General features: G+C 52.7%; 1 protein-coding gene across 4 annotated transcripts; it reads left to right on the top strand.

The window, feature by feature from the left end:
• The first annotated feature begins 3,492 nt into the window (after window positions 1-3,492).
• Window positions 3,493-18,251, top strand: TAFA3 (TAFA chemokine like family member 3). 4 transcript variants are annotated; one of them, XM_050985426.1, is made up of 7 exons: window positions 3,493-3,553; window positions 7,900-7,984; window positions 8,107-8,180; window positions 8,274-8,370; window positions 14,774-14,923; window positions 15,816-15,994; window positions 17,332-18,251. In XM_050985426.1, exons 2-7 carry the CDS (start codon window positions 7,951-7,953, stop codon window positions 17,341-17,343), a joined length of 546 nt encoding a protein of 181 aa, XP_050841383.1. In that variant the 5' UTR covers window positions 3,493-3,553; window positions 7,900-7,950; the 3' UTR covers window positions 17,344-18,251. The 4 variants fall into 4 exon arrangements, with proteins under 4 accessions (XP_050841383.1, XP_050841384.1, XP_030089303.1 ...); XM_050985427.1 differs by having other exon boundaries at window positions 15,870-15,994; XM_030233443.2 differs by lacking the exon at window positions 8,107-8,180 and having other exon boundaries at window positions 3,536-3,553; window positions 8,252-8,370.
• Window positions 18,252-18,683: the final 432 nt, after the last annotated feature.

Consider the following 18,683-nt stretch of genomic DNA (forward strand, 5'->3'; position numbering starts at 1 on the left):
AACAGGCTCTTTGCAGCACTGCATTAGTTGACTGTAGAGCCTGACTGTGTAATGAGTAATATATTAATTTATAATTAGCACAGTACAGTGAAGCTCGGCAAGCTTTGTGCACTCTGGATAATTCATCAACAGAAGAAGTGGTTCTTAATGGTTTCCAAGGTTTGTATGTCCCCTGTAACTGGGAAGTTATTGTTATTTCTTTGAAGGGATAATTTGATTGCTACCACACATCGTTATTCCCTGTCTGTCTCTGTTGGAGTGCAGAGAAGCCTTTGGAGCGTTGCTGCTCTGGGTATGTCTGTGAGCTCTCTGCAGGTGAGTACATCACTGTTTTGCAGAGCAGATGACCTGGATTTGGTGCAGATTCTCAGAGGGTTTTACCCTTTTCCTCCTGCAAAGGGGAGGGGGAAGGGGGCACATTAACCTTCTTGGGTCACTTGGCTTTTCCCCCTCTGCAGCTTCAAAATCCTCCATACAATTTTCATATCTCTCAAGGGATCTTCATTCACAATTCTGCTCTCAAAGTCCTCAGGAGCCTCCTGGTCTCATTTAATATTACCTGACAGTAGAAATGCAGCAGATGAATAATAAATGTATAACAGTAACATTCACTGGAATTTATGGAGCTTTGTGGAACTTACTTTTCTATTTGGAAGCTCAGACCCACATTCCAGAGGATGCAGGGAGCAGGACCTCTCCCTGCTTTTGCAGCAGTGCCCAGGCTTCCCAGAGATCCTCTCCCTGGACTGCTGCTTTGACAGGCTGGGAATCTGCACTGAAATCCCCTGTTGTCAGCAAAACCTTTTGAAAAGGGAACAAAATCCTCAGATGCCAGTACTTGTTGCTGAGACAGCCTGGAGGCATTGGGGCCTCATCAGATGAAGGGAATAAATAAACTGAATTAAGATCATAATTCAGCGATCCACTGAAAACAGGGTGTGACTAATCTTCCCCAGGAATAAAATAACAGGAGCTCTGCTTTTTCCAGCTTTAATAAAATAATTTGTACCCTTCTGCCTATTAGCAGCTGCAGATAAGCTGATTGCACTGAGCATTTGAAATCTTCTGACATGTCCATCTGCCTTTGCATGATCATTTGCCCCTAACCCTTCTTGTACCCCAAGCCCCAGTCCATGAGTTTTCTTCCTGAAAAAGAAAAAAAAGCTGTTTGCTCACCTGGAAGGCGCAGAAGGATTCCAGGCATGTGACAGATTTCTTACATGGGAGCAGGATTTATCACTGAGGTTGCATCAGGAAATGTTGTTGGGGTTTTCTTGGGCACTTCCTTTCCTTTCCAAACTTGGCTTGTTGTGGATACTGGAAACTTGGGTGCCCTCACCTAGTAAAGTACTTGGCTCCTTGAGGGGTCACAGCCAGGGAGGAGAGCAGGCTGAAGGCTGCTGCTGGACACTCAATAAGAAGTCAGGATGATGATGAAAAGGAATTTCAGTGCTTACTTCCAGCTGAATTTAAATTAAACCAGTTTTACTGAAGTCTTAATTCTTCCCCTGCATTTAAGTGCTGTGATCTGGAAAGCCACAAGTTTATATTTCTGTATCATTACATCAATAAAGAGCTAGAGTTTTGTAGGCTTCCTTATTAAATAATCTGGCCTAATTTAATTGGAATTTGGCTGGTGTGGAAAATAGCTCTGATTTAATTTGCTCTTGATCGTTCCACTAAAACTTTGTGATCTGAAAGTACTGTGTTTGTATTTACTTATCACAGCACTGGAGACCTGCATTGGCAGGCTCTCGATCAAATTACCTGATGAATATAAACAGCAGGTTTAATTTAGTTTCTTATTGATTTTTGTCATTATTATTAAAACCTTCTGATCTGAAGAATGAGATGCTTGTATTTCCTTAATATCTTATTACTGGGGTTTGGATTAATCTTGTAGAGCTTTTCCTTTTTCTTTTGAGTAACCAAGTCTAACTAATTGGAATTTAACATATGGCAATTTTGACTCTATAAAGGGGGAAAAGGAACTTAGTTTCCTGGACAAAATAGCAAAGTAACCTAATCTTGTCAGGGGCTGGGGTACTCTCCCCTGGATACCTGTGTGCACTTTGGGGGTTGTGGATCCCCCAGGAGCTGGTGGGTCACCCCAGAGCCTCTGCCTTGCCATCTGTCTGGTGCCCTGAGGAGCTGCCAGGGGTCCCCACGTGGCACTGGGCAGGGACTCACAGCAGTGCCCTTTCCAAGGGCTGGTTTCTGGGCAAGGGAGAGGGCACGCCCAAAGGCTTTGGGATGCCATGGAAAGCAAATGGCTGGGAGATTGCAAACTGCCCACGTGTGAAGAGCTGCTGCTCACCTGTAACTCAGCTTGGCCTTGGAAATGGTTCCACGCTTAAAGCTGAGCCGTGGGGTGGAAGGTCCAGGAGTAAGCTGTGAGCTGTCTTCAGAAACCAAAGGCTTTCATGGATGTGCAAATTGCTTTGAGCAAAGCAACAAAAATGAGTACATAGGACTTCAGCCTCTCATCTCAGCTGTGCTGAGGTTGCAGGTCTAATTCTTGGCAACAATTGTGAAAAGTCAACCTTTGCCATGGCTGTTTGTTGGTGTTTTAAAGCCTGTTGCAGAGAAGAGCCACGAAAGCTCTGCCCTGGGGGCACCAGGAGAGGTTATCAGGACAAGCCTGGAGCTGTCTTGGGGAAAGAACGAGCCCAGGCTGGTGGTGTGGTCCCAGGTGCTGGAATCCCCTGTGTTAGGGAGAGTCCTCTGCAGAGCCCGATCCAGGCTGGTGATGCTATTTCAGTTCCAGGAAAGCTGAGTTTTGGTGGTTTGACACCAAAGACAGGCTCACATTTTGAGGAGAAGAGGGCTGCAGGAGTGGATCCGTCTGTCTGTCCATCCCCACACCATCCAGTACCCCTCTGTGCGCGGATCCATCACACCTTTTTGGCAGGGAAAATTAGTTTTTGGGTAAATTAGTTCTGACCAGGCTCATCCTTTGAGGAGGAGAGTACCAGGACCAGTTATCAGGCTGGCAGGCTGTCCTTCCATCCCTGCACCATTCCATATCCCTAGGAGCTCGCGGGGCCATCACCCCCTCTTTGTTTTTTGGGGGGCGGGGGGGAGGGAAAGGGGTTGTCTGTGTAAATAATTTTTCCCGTTAATTGTCTCTGCCTGTTCCTCCTCCCTGACAGCCTTGACGGGCACCGGGGCTGACCGGGGCGGGGCAGCGCCCCGGCGGGAGGGAGCGGCGGCGAGCGCAGCTGGTGCCGGTGCCAGCCCGGGATCGCGGGGCCGGTCCCGGGACGGCGGAGCAGCCGGTGCCGGTGCCAGCCCGGGATCACGGGGCCGGTCCCCGGGCGGCGGCAGCAGCAGCAGGCGGCGCTGCGCCCCTTCGCGCCGGCAGCGGGTCCGCCGGGCTCCGCTCGGCTCCGCGCCCGCCGCCCCCGCCCAGCCCCGCGCCGCCGCCGCCGCCGCCGCCCGGCGATGCCCGCGGCCCCCGGCGGCTGCGGCCCGCGGAGGCGGCGCTGACCCGGCGGAGCGGCCCCCGGCCATGGGCAGCGTCGGCCCCCGCCCGCCCCGAGGCCACCGGCAGGTACGTGCGGAAAGTTTGGCGGGGGGGAACGAGACGGCAGCCCCGGGGCCGCTCCCGCCGCGGTGCCGAGCGCCGGCCCGGCGCCGCTCCGAGGGCCCGCTGAGTCCCGCCGAGGGCCGGGGAGCCGCCGGGATCGGCGTGCCGCTGGCGCCGGGATGCCGGTCCAGGGCTCCGCCGTGGGGTCCAGCGCTCCCGGCTCCGCCCGGCCGCCGTACGTCCCTTCCCGGTCCCCGCGTGTCCCGATCCCCTGCCGCCCGCCGGGGCTCTCCCGTCCCGGTGCGGGGCTCGGGAGGGCCCCTGCAGTGACTTTAACGGGGCCGGCTCTGCCCTGCGCCCCGTTACCGGTGACTCCGACAGCAGAGCGGCCACGGTCCCTGCGGGCTGTGGGGGGAATCGGACCCGCTGGGGCCCCGGTCCGGCCCCAGCTCGGGGAGTGGGCTCGTCACGGATGTTGTTTTGCCAGCACTGCGAAGCTGCTCGCCTTTCTGGGCGGCAAAGCGCTGCTGGAGAGATCCCAGATTCTGCAGCCAAGGATGCTCCTTTACTCTGGAAGGGGCCATAGATCCCAGTTGCTGCTGCCTTCAGCACAAGCTGTCTCTGTGGCCAAAGCCATGAGCTGGACAGGCTCGGATGGGGAGCTTTACTCTTCCTCTGCTTCCTCCCTCTCTGCTGTAGCTCCTCCAGCCAGGATGGGTTTGCCTCTGGCCAGCACCAGGCTGGAGTAGGGCAGTGGCACTGAGAGCCAGCTGCCTCATGGGGTGGCTTGAGGGGCACAGGATGGGCACTGGTCAGATGGCCCCATCACCACGAGCAGAGGCTCAGGGGCTCAGAGGAGAGCCTGAGCTGTACCATCCCATTCTGGAGTCATGAGTTTGTCCATGCTGTGGGTGCCAAGGCAGGGAAGCAGCAGTCTCCTCCTCCTGCTCATCAGCCACCCCTTTTGCTGCAGGGGGAGGCTTGGGGGGCTGTTCACTAGCCTCATCAGCACCGTGGGGCACTGGACCCTGGCTGGAGGGGCACCGTTCCATGTGTGGCTTTAATGGAGGAGGAGGAAAACGTCCTGTGACAGGCAGGGTGGTCGTTGTCTGGGAGGGCAGCAGGGAGCTGTTCCTGTAGTGTGTCTGTGCTGAGAACCTCAGTGAAGCTCCCATGTGGATGATGGCCCTCGTGCCTGCAGGGAGGGATGTGGACCCTCACAGAGGAGCCATCATCTCTTGACACTCTGGTTGCAACTGAGATTGATAGTCTAAGAGACAAGGGAATTTGACAGTTCTTTCAGATCCCAGCTCGGACCCAAAAGGCAAAAGCAGCTAAAAAATGTTAGTGAAAAAATCCACAACATTCCAAACAGCACATAACAGAATGGAGGATACCAAGATATTAAATCAAAATTGAGTGTTTTGACATGCCAGAACACCACTCTTCATTTCACTTACATTCCAGGCTGAAAAATCTCAAGTCAGACCAAACATTTGTAGTTGTAATCTCACGACACTGGAGGTTGATAACTGTCAAAACAGTAATTTCTGTGGAGCCGAGTTTTCTAATGGGAGTTTGGGCATGAGTGGGAGCTCTGAGTGCCTCTGCCAGCATGGAGCACTGGGTTGCCCTGTGTCCTCCTGCTCCCCTGAACCACATGTGCCCTCCTGGCCACCAGCGTGGCTCCTGCGCAGCTCAGTGGTTTCCCTTTGGAGTGTGGCATGGACAGCGTGGATTGCATTATTGATAACACTGTAATTTATTTATGCTTCCTTAGCTATAGCAAACAGCCCAGCCTTTTTGAGCTAAATATACTTTGCACTGGGAGTGTGCTGCTGTCCTCTGTGGGATGGAGTGCCCAGTGGAGTGCTTGGCTTTTGGTCCAGCTGAGAGGTTTAGGAATGTCTCCTGGAAACTCACATGGCCTGGAGGGTCCCACGGGGATGAGCTGGGGATGGGCTCCTCCAGAAGGACTCTGGTTTGTGCTGTGGGGCTCAGTCTGGTCCCTGGGAGCTGGGCTGTGCTCCCTGCATGGAGCAGGAGCAGGAGCTGGAGCAGCAGCCAGGAAACCAGGGTCTCCTGCTGGGGCCTGGCTGCTCTGCTGGAAGGCACAGAGGAGGTTCGTTGGCACTGGGGACTCGCTGTTGCAGAAATTGCACCGGCATTGTGTCTGCTGTCCTCACATCTGGGCTGCTAGCTGTGCCCCATCATGGGGCAAGACAGCTGGGACACAGCTCCTGCTGTGTGCAGCGTGGCTGGGCAGGGGCGGCCCCAGGCGTGGGGCACGTGCCCCACTCCCTGCTGGGTGCTGTGCCGTGGCACTCACTGCCTCTGGATTCAGGTGAAGGACTGAGCAGCTCTGAGAGAGCTCTTTGCTTTGTCATTGAGCAAACAGTGCATGCTTTAAGCTGACATCAGTATTTACACAGTGGGCTGTCACGTCTCCCAAGGGACTCCAGCAGTACCAGCTGTTGTATGATCCCCCTCTGAGAAGCCTCAGGCAGAGCATATTGTGCCAGAGCACCAGAGATCACCTAAATATGGGTTTACAGGGGGAGTCTTACAGTCCCACTACATCACCTCGAGGAGCAATGGTTTTCTTGCACATTGAGCCATACGGGATTCTTTCTGGCAATGGAGGGGCTGGAGCAGGAGCAGCCCTTCATCACCCAGTAGGCAGGGATGGAGTCAGGACAGCAAGTGGGATGATGCCAGACACTCTTCAGTCTGTTCCTGGCCAAGCTGACCATCCACAGCTTTAATTAGAAGTATTTCCTTACCTCTAAATTCTTTTTTAGGGCAAAATATGTGTTTTTGTCAATATACCTTTGGTTTCCTCCTGTGCAAATGTCAACACTTTTGATGACATTTTCTGATTTTTGTTTTGCAGATGGGAGAATCAAAGTGAAAAATATCACTTTAAATCACCAATTCAGAATGAAGCATTTTTCATTTTGAAATGCCTGTTCAAAACAGGAAAATTCATTTTTAAATGCTTCCAAACAAGAAATGTCCTTTTTACCACTTCAAATCACTTCATTTTGATTAAAAATATCAGCACATTGTGTCCTGGCTCTTCATTAAAGGAGTCTGTGGTTTCACTGTCTCATGGTCCAGAGCAGATAGAAATTTCAAACATGGTTGAAAATTGAAGATTTCTTCTCTGAGAGGTGTGGGTTTGTCCAGTGCACTGCTGGAATTCTGCACTGCCCGTGGAGGGGACGGTGGGTATAAGGCTGGCACCGGGCAGGGATACCCCTGGCACCTGCTGCTGGTCCTGGCAGCACTCCCCAACCTCAGTGTCATCACCACTTGTCTTTCTGGTGCCTTAATAGTAAGTTTTGATCCAGCACTAAAATTTTATGGGGGCCATAGTTGTTAGCTGGACCTGGTGAGACCCCAGCAGGTGATAATGGAGGCTGGGAGGTCACCACGTCACCTGGCAGCTGCCAAGCAGGGACATGGCTGTTGGTACCACTGCCTGCGGAGTGCCAGAGCTGTTCCCATCTGAAGGGCTGTAAACAGTGAAGAGAACATATTTAAATAACCCAGCAGGAAAATACAAAACCTTTTGGGACTTACATTTTTCTCTAGGGACTTCAGATGATGTAAAATTTGGCTTCTTCCCAGCGTGTGCTGCATGGAGTGGGAGTGGTGCCAGTGTGGTGCCAAGAGAGATTCTCGGTGTGTCCAGGGGTAGCTGGAGCAGTTTTGAGTGTGTGGTGTCACAATTTTGGGTCTGTGCCAGAAGGAGGAGCAGCCCCAGAAGAAGGTGACGCCCTGGGAGAGCAGAGTGCAGGTCCTGGCACTGCCACGGGCTCTGTGTATCCGACTGGCAATCAGCTGCCCCGTTCCTGCTTCCTGTGGGTGCTGGCCCCAGGACATCCAGTGGGATCAGCCCATCCTCCTGTTTGCCAGCAAGTGGTTTACAAGTGCCAAGCCTTGGGATCACTGCAAGGGACCTCAGTGACACGAGGACAAAAGCAGCACGTAACCACGCACAGAAAAGGCAGAACCTGAAATGACTCGCTGCTGATCTGCTCTGGCTCTTCCCACACACACTGCCTGTGCATTTAGGGTTTGTCATCTGCTTTAATGACCTGCTATAAAGGACCTGATCTTGTGCTCTCAGCAGTAAAAATCAGGAGCAGCTCTGCAAGTCCTGCTGTTCAAAGGGGTGAGCAGGGTTATGGGCTGAGCTCCTGGAGAAGTTTCAGTGGTGCCATGGACACATGCTCATGCACCTGAGAGTGTGTGTCCTGAAGTGGGGCTGGTGAAATTCCCAGCTGTCCCCTGCAACCCCCAGGGACACACTGGCTCATGCTGATGGCAGGTATCACTGCCCGTGTCCTTCTTTCTCCTTTCAGATGTGCTGATGTCTGCTCCTTGCAAAGACCTGACCCACCTGAGGTTGGCAGATGCACAGATGTGACCGTGAATCACCAGTAAAAGGTAACCATCACTCACCTGAACTACTGCTGGTGGGATCCCTTTCTGTCCTGCTGAGATGGCCTATGCTGCTGATGAAGTCTGAGGTCATCTGAGGGTGGTGGGTGAATCCCTTCATCTCCCAGGGCCATGTCCCCACAGCCAGACACCCCAGTCCTCACAACGTTCAGGAGTCATACCACTGCGTGCTGGAGCATTGGTGAGTGGATCTGCACCTCCCAGCCCTCCTCAGTCCCTCTTCCTCCACATATCTCTTCTTGTTTTCGGTAGAATGAGTGAGAGAGATATACAGAGCCTGAGCAAATGGGTTTTCGTGCTCAGTCTCTGCCTTTCCACGCTGTGGGGACGACTGACGCTGGCCTCCACGCATCAGCACAGAAGCCATTCAGGTAGGGGAGCGAGATCCTCGCTGCATGTGTCACATGCCTGTGCAATCATCTGGGTCCCCATGATAATCGTAGCACTTTGGGGTCTTCATGGGATGCCTGAGGTGGGGGTTACGTGGGCATGAGCTGCTTGGTGAAGTTCTGTCTCACGTTTCTTGGTGGGGGAAGGAGGAGTTTCAGGCTGTGGTGCACACCTGGAGCAGGCAGGTGTCTCTCTGGGGACCAAACGCTGACAGCCTGAAAGAGCTCAGTGTCCATCCCTTTTCCTGGGGCCTAGGCAGCCAGGATGAGTGTGCCAAAGGTGTGGGGCAGCATCCAGCAAACAGACACCAAGAGGCACCACACGGTGCCACTGTGACCATTGTTGGGTTGGTGTTTGGAGTGTCCACATGTACAGGAAACTCCCGGGACTGCCCCTGCAAGACGGGTAGGAACATGCAGCCATAGCAGCTGCTGCTTGGAGTTAGAAATTGTGAATACTCATTATGGGGCATTTAAAACCAGTGACTTGGTGAGATGGGATGGTCTAAGGAGTTAAAGAAGGAATTTCTTTATGTCTGTAGCAAAATCTGAGATACATATAATGATCCATATGTACATCTGCTACATCTGTGTGAACCTATTGTTGCAGTAATTCCTGCTCTGTGGGCAGTGGATGTAAATCTTTCCACCCAAGTTGCTATGAGTATCACAAATCCCACTTGTTTTGTGGTGGACACTCTCCACTCCACTCTCCACTTATTTCTAATAAAAATTTCTATTGCCCTGGTTGCAAAGGTCATCTAGGAAGATGGAAAAATTGTAAAGTAATGTAGAACTGAAAGTCTTGGTGGAAAACATCATTGTGGCTCTGAGATATTCATTTGTTATTCCCAGCTGTGGATTTGAGATTTCCTCTGCTCCTTTGTGGCATGGATGTGATTTTTTGGAGGAGTTATGTGAACCCACAGTTGAAGTTTGTGTCCAGAGAAGAGAAGCATTGAGAGGTTGTGCTCAGCCCTTTGTGCCCATCCTCTCTCTCACAGGAGCCTGATGGGCCAAGGGGGGACCTGGTGGTCCAGGGCTGGGGGCTCCTTGGAGCATGGTGGGAGGATGTATGGGGAGGTGGAGGCTGGTGTTGCTGGTGTTACTGGTGTTACTGGCAGAGCTGTGCACCTGGCAGTGCAGGTGAACACTTGGATCCCAAGGCAGCTGCTGTCTGCTTCATATGCCTCTGCTTGGAAAGGGCATTTAGGGGTTAATTTAAAACCATTCGCGCTCTTGACTGACCCCACACCTAACCCTGTCCTATTTCTGTCATTTTTGCCTGACAGTTAAAGCAGTTCTAATCCTGTAATCCCCACCCGCATTGCTTAAAACCAAAACACATCTTCCAGAGTGCCTCCCTCACCCAATCAGTCAGCAGCTACCTGCCCTTCCCTCCTCCTAACCCTGGAATCCCTATCCTTGGAAGTGTCCAAGGTCAGGCTGCACAGGGCTCTGAGCCACCTGGGCTAGTGGAAGGTGGCTCTGGCAATGGCAGGCAGTGGAGCAAGATGAGCTTTAAGCTTCTTTCCAACCTAAACCTTTCTGTGATTCTAACTGGGAGAAAACTCTTCACTTTTTTTCTGGATGACTTTTCAGCACTGAATCAGGTCTACCAGGGATATGGGCACTGCTGGCAGCTTAAGTGCTCACTCAACCTGCCCAGTCCCAGTGCCAGAGAGCCCTGGTCCTCCATGGTATCAATTTGTAGGGAGCTGCTTCTTTGAATTGTATTTATTCACAGGTAAAACCACCTAAAAATGATCAGTAGCAGAGGAAGTTCTTTAATTGTGACCTTAAACTTAAAAATTTCTTGAAGAGAGAGTCCACATGAAAACCCTCTGTTTGCTGTCCAGGGACATGTCTGACTGTGGCAACCACGTCTGATTTATATAGAATATCTCGAGCTGGAAGAGATCCACAAGGATCTTTAAGTCCAGCTGCTGGCCCTGCACAGAAATCATACCATGTGCCTGAGATCCCTTGTGCCCACCCAGCTCGTGGGGATGCTGCTTTGTGCAAGCATAGTGCTTCTTCCTGCAGAATGTTGTTGGATCTAAGGAGCCACATGAATCAAGCACAGTCATTTGGAAACCAGACTCCTTGGTGAAGAATGATTCACCAGCAGTTTAATCCCCTGTGTAACATGGTGAGGTCTTCATGCTGAACAAGGCTGGAATGTCTGGACCCAGCTCCCACAAAGGTGGCCCCAGCACCTTCTAAAGCTGATAATCAAAGGGCTGTCTTTGCCTTTATGCTCATCACTCAACCTGAAGCAGAAGTAAAAAAGCTTTTAAGTCATCTGGGATTTTTTCTTTTGGGAAATGAGGTTCTCTTGGCATTGCCTGACACTTACATGCATCCAACTTCTCTTCATTTTGTAGCTCTCCACCAGCAAGCAGCTTTTTACACTGTACATGTGGGGTTGTGCCCACGCTCCCTGAGATACTCAAAATGTGTCATTTTGGGTTATGCCATAAAAACCCCATGTTCTGCTGCTCATTTAAAGGTCAATCAGAGTAAGACAGCATTTTTATTTTATTTTTGCATGCAGGATTCAAAAGCTGTTTGCTCTTACAATTCTTCATGGTTCCATGAGATAAGCTGTGTCTTTTAAAAAAGGGTTCCAGTGGGGAAATACCAGTTAAATGGGAGGGAGAAGCATGCCAGAAGCTCTGGAACTTATCCCAGGCTCTCGGGAGGTTTCCTGCTGTCGGTGTTAAACACACCATCCATCTGATACGCATTTTGTTCCAAGTTTCCTGCTGCTCAGCAAAAGGAGAAGCAGCTGCAGGGAGCTCTGGAGCCCGCTGCTCGCACTGCACGTGGGCTCAGCCTCTCTGCTCTCACTTCCCAGGCATGGGACATGAAAACCCCGAGTGGCAGGAGTGGGAAAACAAGTGAGTCTGGTGTGTAGGAGCTGAGGTGCATTTTGGCAGCTGGGAGCTCCCCATGGGCTCAAATGCCATGGCCTGGGAAGGGGATGCAGTGTCCTGCTGCCAGGGCTGGGGCTGGCACCCAGAGAGGGCAAGTTTCCAGTGGCATCATGTTCTAGGGCAGGGTGCCAGATGGTCAGAAGAAAATGCAATGGGGAATGGTTTTAAACTGGAAGGAGACAGATTTTGGTTAGATGTTCAGAAGAAATTCTTCCCTGCGAGGATGGCGGGGCCCTGTGTCAGACTGCCCTTGAACACATTCCTGGGAGTCTTCAAGGCTGGCTGGACGGGGTTTGGAGTGACCTAGCCTGGTGGAAGGTGTCCCTGCCCATGGCAGGGCATGCAATAAGGTGATTGTTAAGGTCCTTTCCAACCCTAACCAGTCTCTGATTCTACAGTTCTAAGACCTTCAGGCAAATGGAAGAGTTCTGTGGCCTGAGAGCGGGATGGGTCCTGGGCCTGCGTGCTGCTTCTTCAGCTCTGCCATCAGTGAGGCCCTTGCTGTGAGGCTGTGGCTGCCCCAAGGGGGCTGTGGGGCTGTGCCAGGGGCTGGGGGGCTGTGCCAGGGCAGTGGGGTACCTGCCCCACACAGGCAGCTCTTCCTGGGCAAGGACTCTGAGCTCTGCAATGCCCCACACTCAGCTGGCTGCAGTAAGGCAGAGGGAGTCAAATTTCTCTTTATCTCTGAGCTGCACCTTTCCGAGCAAATTAAAAGGGTTTTAACACGTTAGCAAACTGCTATTGCATGGTTGTAATGACAGATTTCTCAGTTCTGCCTGGCTCTCCCTCGGCTGAACCTTTTAAAATGAGCTGAAAATGAGCAGCCGGAGAGCAGGACTGCAAGGGAGCAGAGGGGTTGCCTGGGCAGCCCTCCCGGGAAGAGCTCTGCTAATGAAGCTTTTCTGAAAATGAGTCAAAACTGTAACTACTTGTGAACACTGGGACTTGAGGGTATAAAATTCCCTGGTGAGGTGCACGGGCAGGAAGAGTGACTCCTTGTGTGAGAGGAATGTGGGCTGATAGGCAGCCCAAGCCAAGGATCTCTACTTCTTCCTCAATTTATGTGAAAAATCCCACGAAGCATAAAGAAAGGGCAAAACAGTCGTGTTTGTTCTGCAAAGAGTTGCTTTCCTTTTCACTTTCACCAAAGTCTACCATTTCTGTGTACGAAAAGAATGGAATTCATTATCAAAGCTGAATTACTATGGCATTTCAAAAAGAAGATAAAATTTGTGGCCAGAGATATTATTACAAAATATTCCATATAATAATGGTGTAATTATTGTGGACAGAAATGAAAGTAAGGGTTCATTAAGAGAAAATGACCCTGCAATAGCAATAAATGGAGTAAATTAAAGTCATGGCGATGGCGCAGCCCGTCCTGCCCGTGTGCGATGGTGCTGGGCTCAGGGCGTGTCCCGAGCAGCTCCTCACACCCTCTGGGGATGCTCTTTGTCTCCCACCCGGCGCTCAGGAGGGCAGGGAGTGCTTTGGCTGGAAGCTGGTAGAGCCATGCCCAGCTGCCACAAGCCAGGCATTTACACTGCGAGGAGCATTTCCGAGCAGGGATGTGAAAAATTTGTTTGCAAGGCAAAGGGATTTCCCCCCTGCAGTGGGAGGGATCCCATTTCCCTCAGCTTTCCTTGGACAGGCGAAGTGGCTGCGTTCCAAAAGTTGGCAGTGCTTGTTGGTGAGGGTGGGGACCTGCCAAGGGGCGCTCACCGTGCACAGGTCAGCTGCCCTGGTCCCCTGACTTTGTCACTGGGGGGATGGCATCCCCAGCAGGACGCTCCAGCAGTGCCCAGGGGTGAGGCAGAGCTGGGAGCTGGGGCACCATGGGCAGGATGAGGCAAATGAAGGGTGGGCTGGAGCAGCTGCTGGAGCCTCATGTGCTGGGAGAGGGCTGAGTGGGGGCTCGTGCTCACAGGTTTCTGCAGCAGCAGCACACATCATTCTGCACAGCCCTGCATGTCCTGCTTGCACCTCCTTCCAAGCCTTTTGTCTGGTGACAGCTCCTGGGGGCTCGTGCTCACAGGTTTCTGCAGCAGCAGCACACATCATTCTGCACAGCCCTGCATGTCCTGCTTGCACCTCCTTCCAAGCCTTTTGTCTGGTGACAGCTCCTGGGGGCTCTGCACTCCAGAGTGTGGGAAGTGTCCTGAGCCAAGGGCATGGAGCAACCTGCTTACCTGCATCCATTTTGGGATGCCACACTGCAGGAATGCAGCTTCCCTGTCCTCTACCCAGCTTGGCTCCTGTTTGCTAGGGAAGAAGAGCCCATTCCTGGTGACCCACGGGGCCCAGGACGTGCCCGTGTGTGGCTCTGCACTTCTTCTCCACTGCTCATTAAGCAGGACCTGCAGGGATCTCTGGGGTGGTGGGAATGAAGTCTCTCAGCCCTTTTGGGCTGATTTGTATTGTGCTTGTGTGGGCCATTACCCAGCTGGAGCACTGATTTGAGATGCTGACCAGCTCTAAACTCTGATCCCAGAGGTGATCAGCCAACATGGTAGTTTTCTATTTTCCTAAATATTTTAATGGCACTGGGAGGGGAGCAGCAGAGCAGCTTGAATTGCTGATGAACACTGTGACATTTCTCTGCCGCTGCAGGGTGGAAACGCGCCGCCGATCCTTCCTTCCCCAGGCAGAGGGTGGGTGATGGCAAGGTGGAGGCACTGACTGTAGCTGTGGTCGGAAGTGATGGTGCTCTGCTTGAAGCCAAAAACAGCACAATGCACCATCCCCTCTCGTAGCAAAGTGCATCTCATCAGCTGCAATTAGCTAATGTGCTCGTTTGTTTCAATAAAGCTCTTGGCTTGGCCGTGGCAAGAGGGGATGAGCTTTGGAGGGCACGATGGGTGTGAGGGCTCTTAGAAGCAAGAGCTCAGATATGAGAGATGTGGAGCAGGAACCACCACTTTTCCTTACAGGTGGGCTGGGAAGATGCTGTGCCCAGGCACCAGCTGTATGTCACCAGCAGCCCTGGGGGGGATTCCAGAGCTGGGACAGCGCTGCACATACTGGGCTCTCCTGTGCCCTGGTCACAGCTCCCAGCAGCAGTGCTGCCCAGGGCAGTGGGCAGAGGATGGCCTGAGCTCTCTGAGGTCTCTGAGTGCAGCCCAGGGCAGTGGGCAGGGGATGGCCTGAGCTCTCTGAGGTCTCTGAGTGCAGCCCAGGGCAGTGGGCAGGGGATGGCCTGAGCTCTCTGAGGTCTCTGAGTGCTGCCCAGGGCAGTGGGCAGGGGATGGCCTGAGCTCTCTGAGGTCTCTGAGTGCTGCCCAGGGCAGTGGGCAGGGGATGGCCTGAGCTCTCTGAGGTCTCTGAGTGCTGCCCAGGGCACTGGGCAGAGGATGGCCTGAGCTCTCTGAGGTCTCTGAGTGCTGCCCAGGGCAGTGGGCAGGGGATGGCCTGAGCTCTCTGAGTTTCACGGGGTGTTTCTCCTGCAGTGCACGTGGAGCCCGGCACATGCGAGGTCATCGCGGCTCACCGGTGCTGCAACAAGAACAAGATCGAGGAGCGCTCCCAGACGGTGAAGTGCTCCTGCTTCCCAGGGCAGGTGGCAGGGACAACGCGGGCAGCTCCCTCCTGCGTGGACGGTGAGTACCCCACGCTGCAACCCCTTCCTTCTCAATCCCTGACCTCATCTCCACGGGTTAAACAGGTGTGGGGTCTCTGTGTCCCTGGCATTAACAGAGGAGACCTGCCCTGGTGTCCTGCAGCAGAGCAGTGGGGAAGGGGGCACATTTTGGGGACACTCTCTCGTTGGACACTCGCTCGATGTGGCTGTGACACTCCACTCTGTGCAGCCCTGGGGGAGGCTGTGGGGGAGTTACTGGGGTTCCAGCATCACAGTGCTGGGGTCAGGTGTCTGCAGCACTGATCCCTGCACATCTCCTCACCCTGTTGCCACAGCTGGAAGCAGAGATATGATTCCATTCCTCCTTGGTGTGAGGAGCACCAAGCTTACAAACTGTATGTTTTATGGAATGCCATCATGTGCCATGACCAAGGAGCCACCAGGAGCACCACCAGCCCCTGCCAGCATGGCATTGATTTGCTTGACAGCCAATGGCCTGTGACTACAGTTCTGTGCAACACCAAGTAATGCCAGAATAAATTGTCAAGGAAGGCTCTTGCTGTCCCCAGCTGCTCAGGTCATATTGTTCCCAAATATAAGAGAGCCCACTCTGATTGCCCAAACTGGAGCCATGAATCACAAGACCCTAATAGAGCAGAGTGGTAGGAAACAATCCCTTTGCTCTGTAAGTGGAGCCTGAAACACGTTCTTGAACAGCACTCCCTGGGAGTGAGGACACTGGGCTTTTTTTCCTTGAGTAGTGAGAGAAAACAGAGTGTTCTGGAGGCAGGTGGAGCAGCTGGGACAGGGGTCAGGTGAGGCCGGGCAGGTGAGGAGCAGCTCCTTGTCCAGGGCTGCTCAGTGTGAGCTGTGCTGGAGAGAGGGGCTTTATCTCCTGGTGTCACCCAAAGGTGGGCAGAGCTGGTCCTCCATACCCTGTGCTGCTGATCCCCTCCTCTCCCCAGCCTCCATCGTGCTGCAGAAGTGGTGGTGCCAGATGGAGCCGTGTCTGGACGGGGAGGAATGCAAAGTGCTGCCTGACCTGTCGGGATGGAGCTGCAGCAGTGGCAACAAAGTGAAGACGACCAAGGTACGTCCCTGTCAGGTGATGGGGAAACCCAGATGTGCCTTCCCCAGCCTGGGGCAAGCAAGCAAAACCCAGGAGAGCACCCACAGTTCCATGGGGAAGGAGAGAGCTCCAGCTCCTTCTGGGCACCCACTGATAAGGACTCACTGAAGCAGAGCAGAGGGTCTGGGCTGTGCATTTGTCACTGGTGCTGGAGGGCCTGGCAGGTGTACCACAACCCTGAGTGGATCCCAGAGCTTTTCCATTTGATCATTCTTGCTGGAGGGCTTGGTGTTGGATGGCTCAGCCCCTGAGCAGACATCCTAGGTGTATCTGTGTAACATCCCAGGGCTCCCAAGGTGTCCAGGTTGCTCCCCAGCACCACCCGCTGCTCCGGGGCCACAGGTTGCCCTTCCCAACCCAGTGGCACAGCCCTGAATCTGTCCCTGCTCCCTGTCTGAGGCAATCATTTGTGACAGAGCACTACACAATTATTATTTTCATGGCTTGCTGAATACCCCAAAGAACAAGGTGTAATTAAAATTTTATCAAACTCATTAGTAATTACATATATGCCATGGTTAATCAGTTGCATAATTTTGTAGTCATTGTTCATACTGTTGAGTGTAATTATTCCTTATGCTTTCTTTTTCCTCGCCCTACATCCCCCACCACAAAATTATCATATTAAGCAATGTCAGGATTTTTTTCATTGCTGCTATTATTTTTGTGCACAGAAAACACTTTCATGCTGAAGTGTTTTTATGGACATCCAAAAATGTTCCTCCAGCCCTGAGCATCCATGAGTGGCCAGTAACTACAGCATTACACTGAGCTGGTTGTCTTTTTTTCCTCTTGGTGTTGTTTGGTTGGTTTCCCCCAGCAACTAACTTAGCACAAAGCCTCTGCTCTGGCTTTGCTGTCTTGAATTCTCACTGGGACCATTCCCATCTGGAATGGGTCTAGAACTCGGGAGCTTCTGCTCTCCTGCCTCATCCAGCAGACCCCTCTGTGGCCAACCTCCTTTTGGGTGCCATGCCCTCCTTAGGGAGGTGGCAGTTTGGGAACACAGACTTGTGTTTTCAAAAGAACTTCTGGGAGCTTTGGATGTCTTTAGTGACTTTGGAATGGTGCCAAAGGGCTGGATTTGCATCTCAGGTCCCTGTACAGACAGACCTCAGTGGGAACTGCAGCCAGAGCACAAAAATCACAAGCCATTCTTAAGGTGACATTTGGAATGGCCACTCCATTAAGTGAAAGTAAAGAGCCAATCTTATTTGCACCTCTTGAGGCTGTTTGCTGATAATTCATGGATGGGGGATCAGGGGGATGCATTGGATAATTTCTCTTCTCCTCCACAGGTCACTCGATAGCCCCCGTGCAGCGTGGCACGGGCTGAGCAGCCTTGCCCTGGGTCCTGGTGCTCCTGTGAGCAGCTGGATGTGGCCCAGTGCCTGCAGAGGGGGGATGCTCCAGGCCTGCCATGCTGCACCCATCAGCAGGACTGTGACAGCCGCTGGATCAGAGCATCCTCTGCGCCCCAGCTTCCCTGGAGGCTGCAGGCAGGGATCCCAGGGCAGCTGCTAGAATCCCGTCACTCCACGGTTTCCTCCTTTTCTGTGGACACATTCACCAACCAAGAAATGGGCTCATTTTCTAATCCTCCTAAATAAAATATTCCCACTATGTAAGAGCTGTTGACAATACAGAGACAGACAGGCAGCAGGCTCCCAAAATGGGCTTTAATCTGAATAGCTGAAATCATTGCTGTGAGTCGCCTTCCCCCACAAAAAGCTGAATCCAGGTTGCATTGGAATATGGAAGTCAGTGGTTATGTGAAACCTTTCCCCATGTGGCTCCTGGCCCTGGGGTTCCTAGGAACAGCTCTGAGCTCCAGCCTGATCCTGAGTCACTGGTGGCTGCTGTGCCCTCAGAGCCTGGGCTTTCCCTGCCCCACCACTATGACCACAGGCAGCAGATGTGGCAGCGTAGTCAGGGGGTGTCTGACACCCTGTTGGCTCCCAGGGGTGGTGAGATGTCTCCATGGTGCATGCTGCTGGTTTCTCCTTCCTCAGTAATTGCATTAATCAGGTTGCAAATTTAGTGTTTTCCACCATGCAAATCCCAGGCACTGAGTTTCTGCTTGTGTTTGCAATTGAATTTCAGACTTGTGTGAGGCGATCTCTCTGTCTGCGGCTCTGGGGTGTCTGGGGCATCAGACAGGGCCTCTGACCAAGCTAGATTTTGTTGTAGTAATCCAAAATAAAGAAAAATGTACCACCTCCTGGCCCTGAGCTCATGACCTTCTCCAGGACACACCATTTCCTGTGGTGTGGCAACTCAAGGTGGGGGACAATGTGAGCTCTGTGCCCCAATGTCAGAGGTGCTGGGGACCCTGGGGCTGTGGAACCAACACCTCCAGCCCTGCTCTGGAACCTCTCTGGGACCCCACAGGGGATGTGCTGGTGCAGGAGGGGCTGGAGATGGCGTGAGGACCATGGCAGTGAGGGTGTCACTGCTGTGTTTGCTGCCACCTGCCTCCTGCCCTGGCTCCCACCACAGGACTCATTATGGAGACATTTTTGTAATGGGGTATGTAATACCCTCTCCAGATGTGATGTAAATACCAGACTGTGAAATAATAAATTCATTTTAATCTCTGCAAAAGATCTTTTCACTTAACAGCAAAGGGAGGCGCTGGGAGTGCTTCTCA

The sequence above is a fragment of the Serinus canaria genome, chromosome 26, assembly GCF_022539315.1.
Source record: "Serinus canaria isolate serCan28SL12 chromosome 26, serCan2020, whole genome shotgun sequence".
Lineage (NCBI taxonomy): Eukaryota > Metazoa > Chordata > Aves > Passeriformes > Fringillidae > Serinus > Serinus canaria.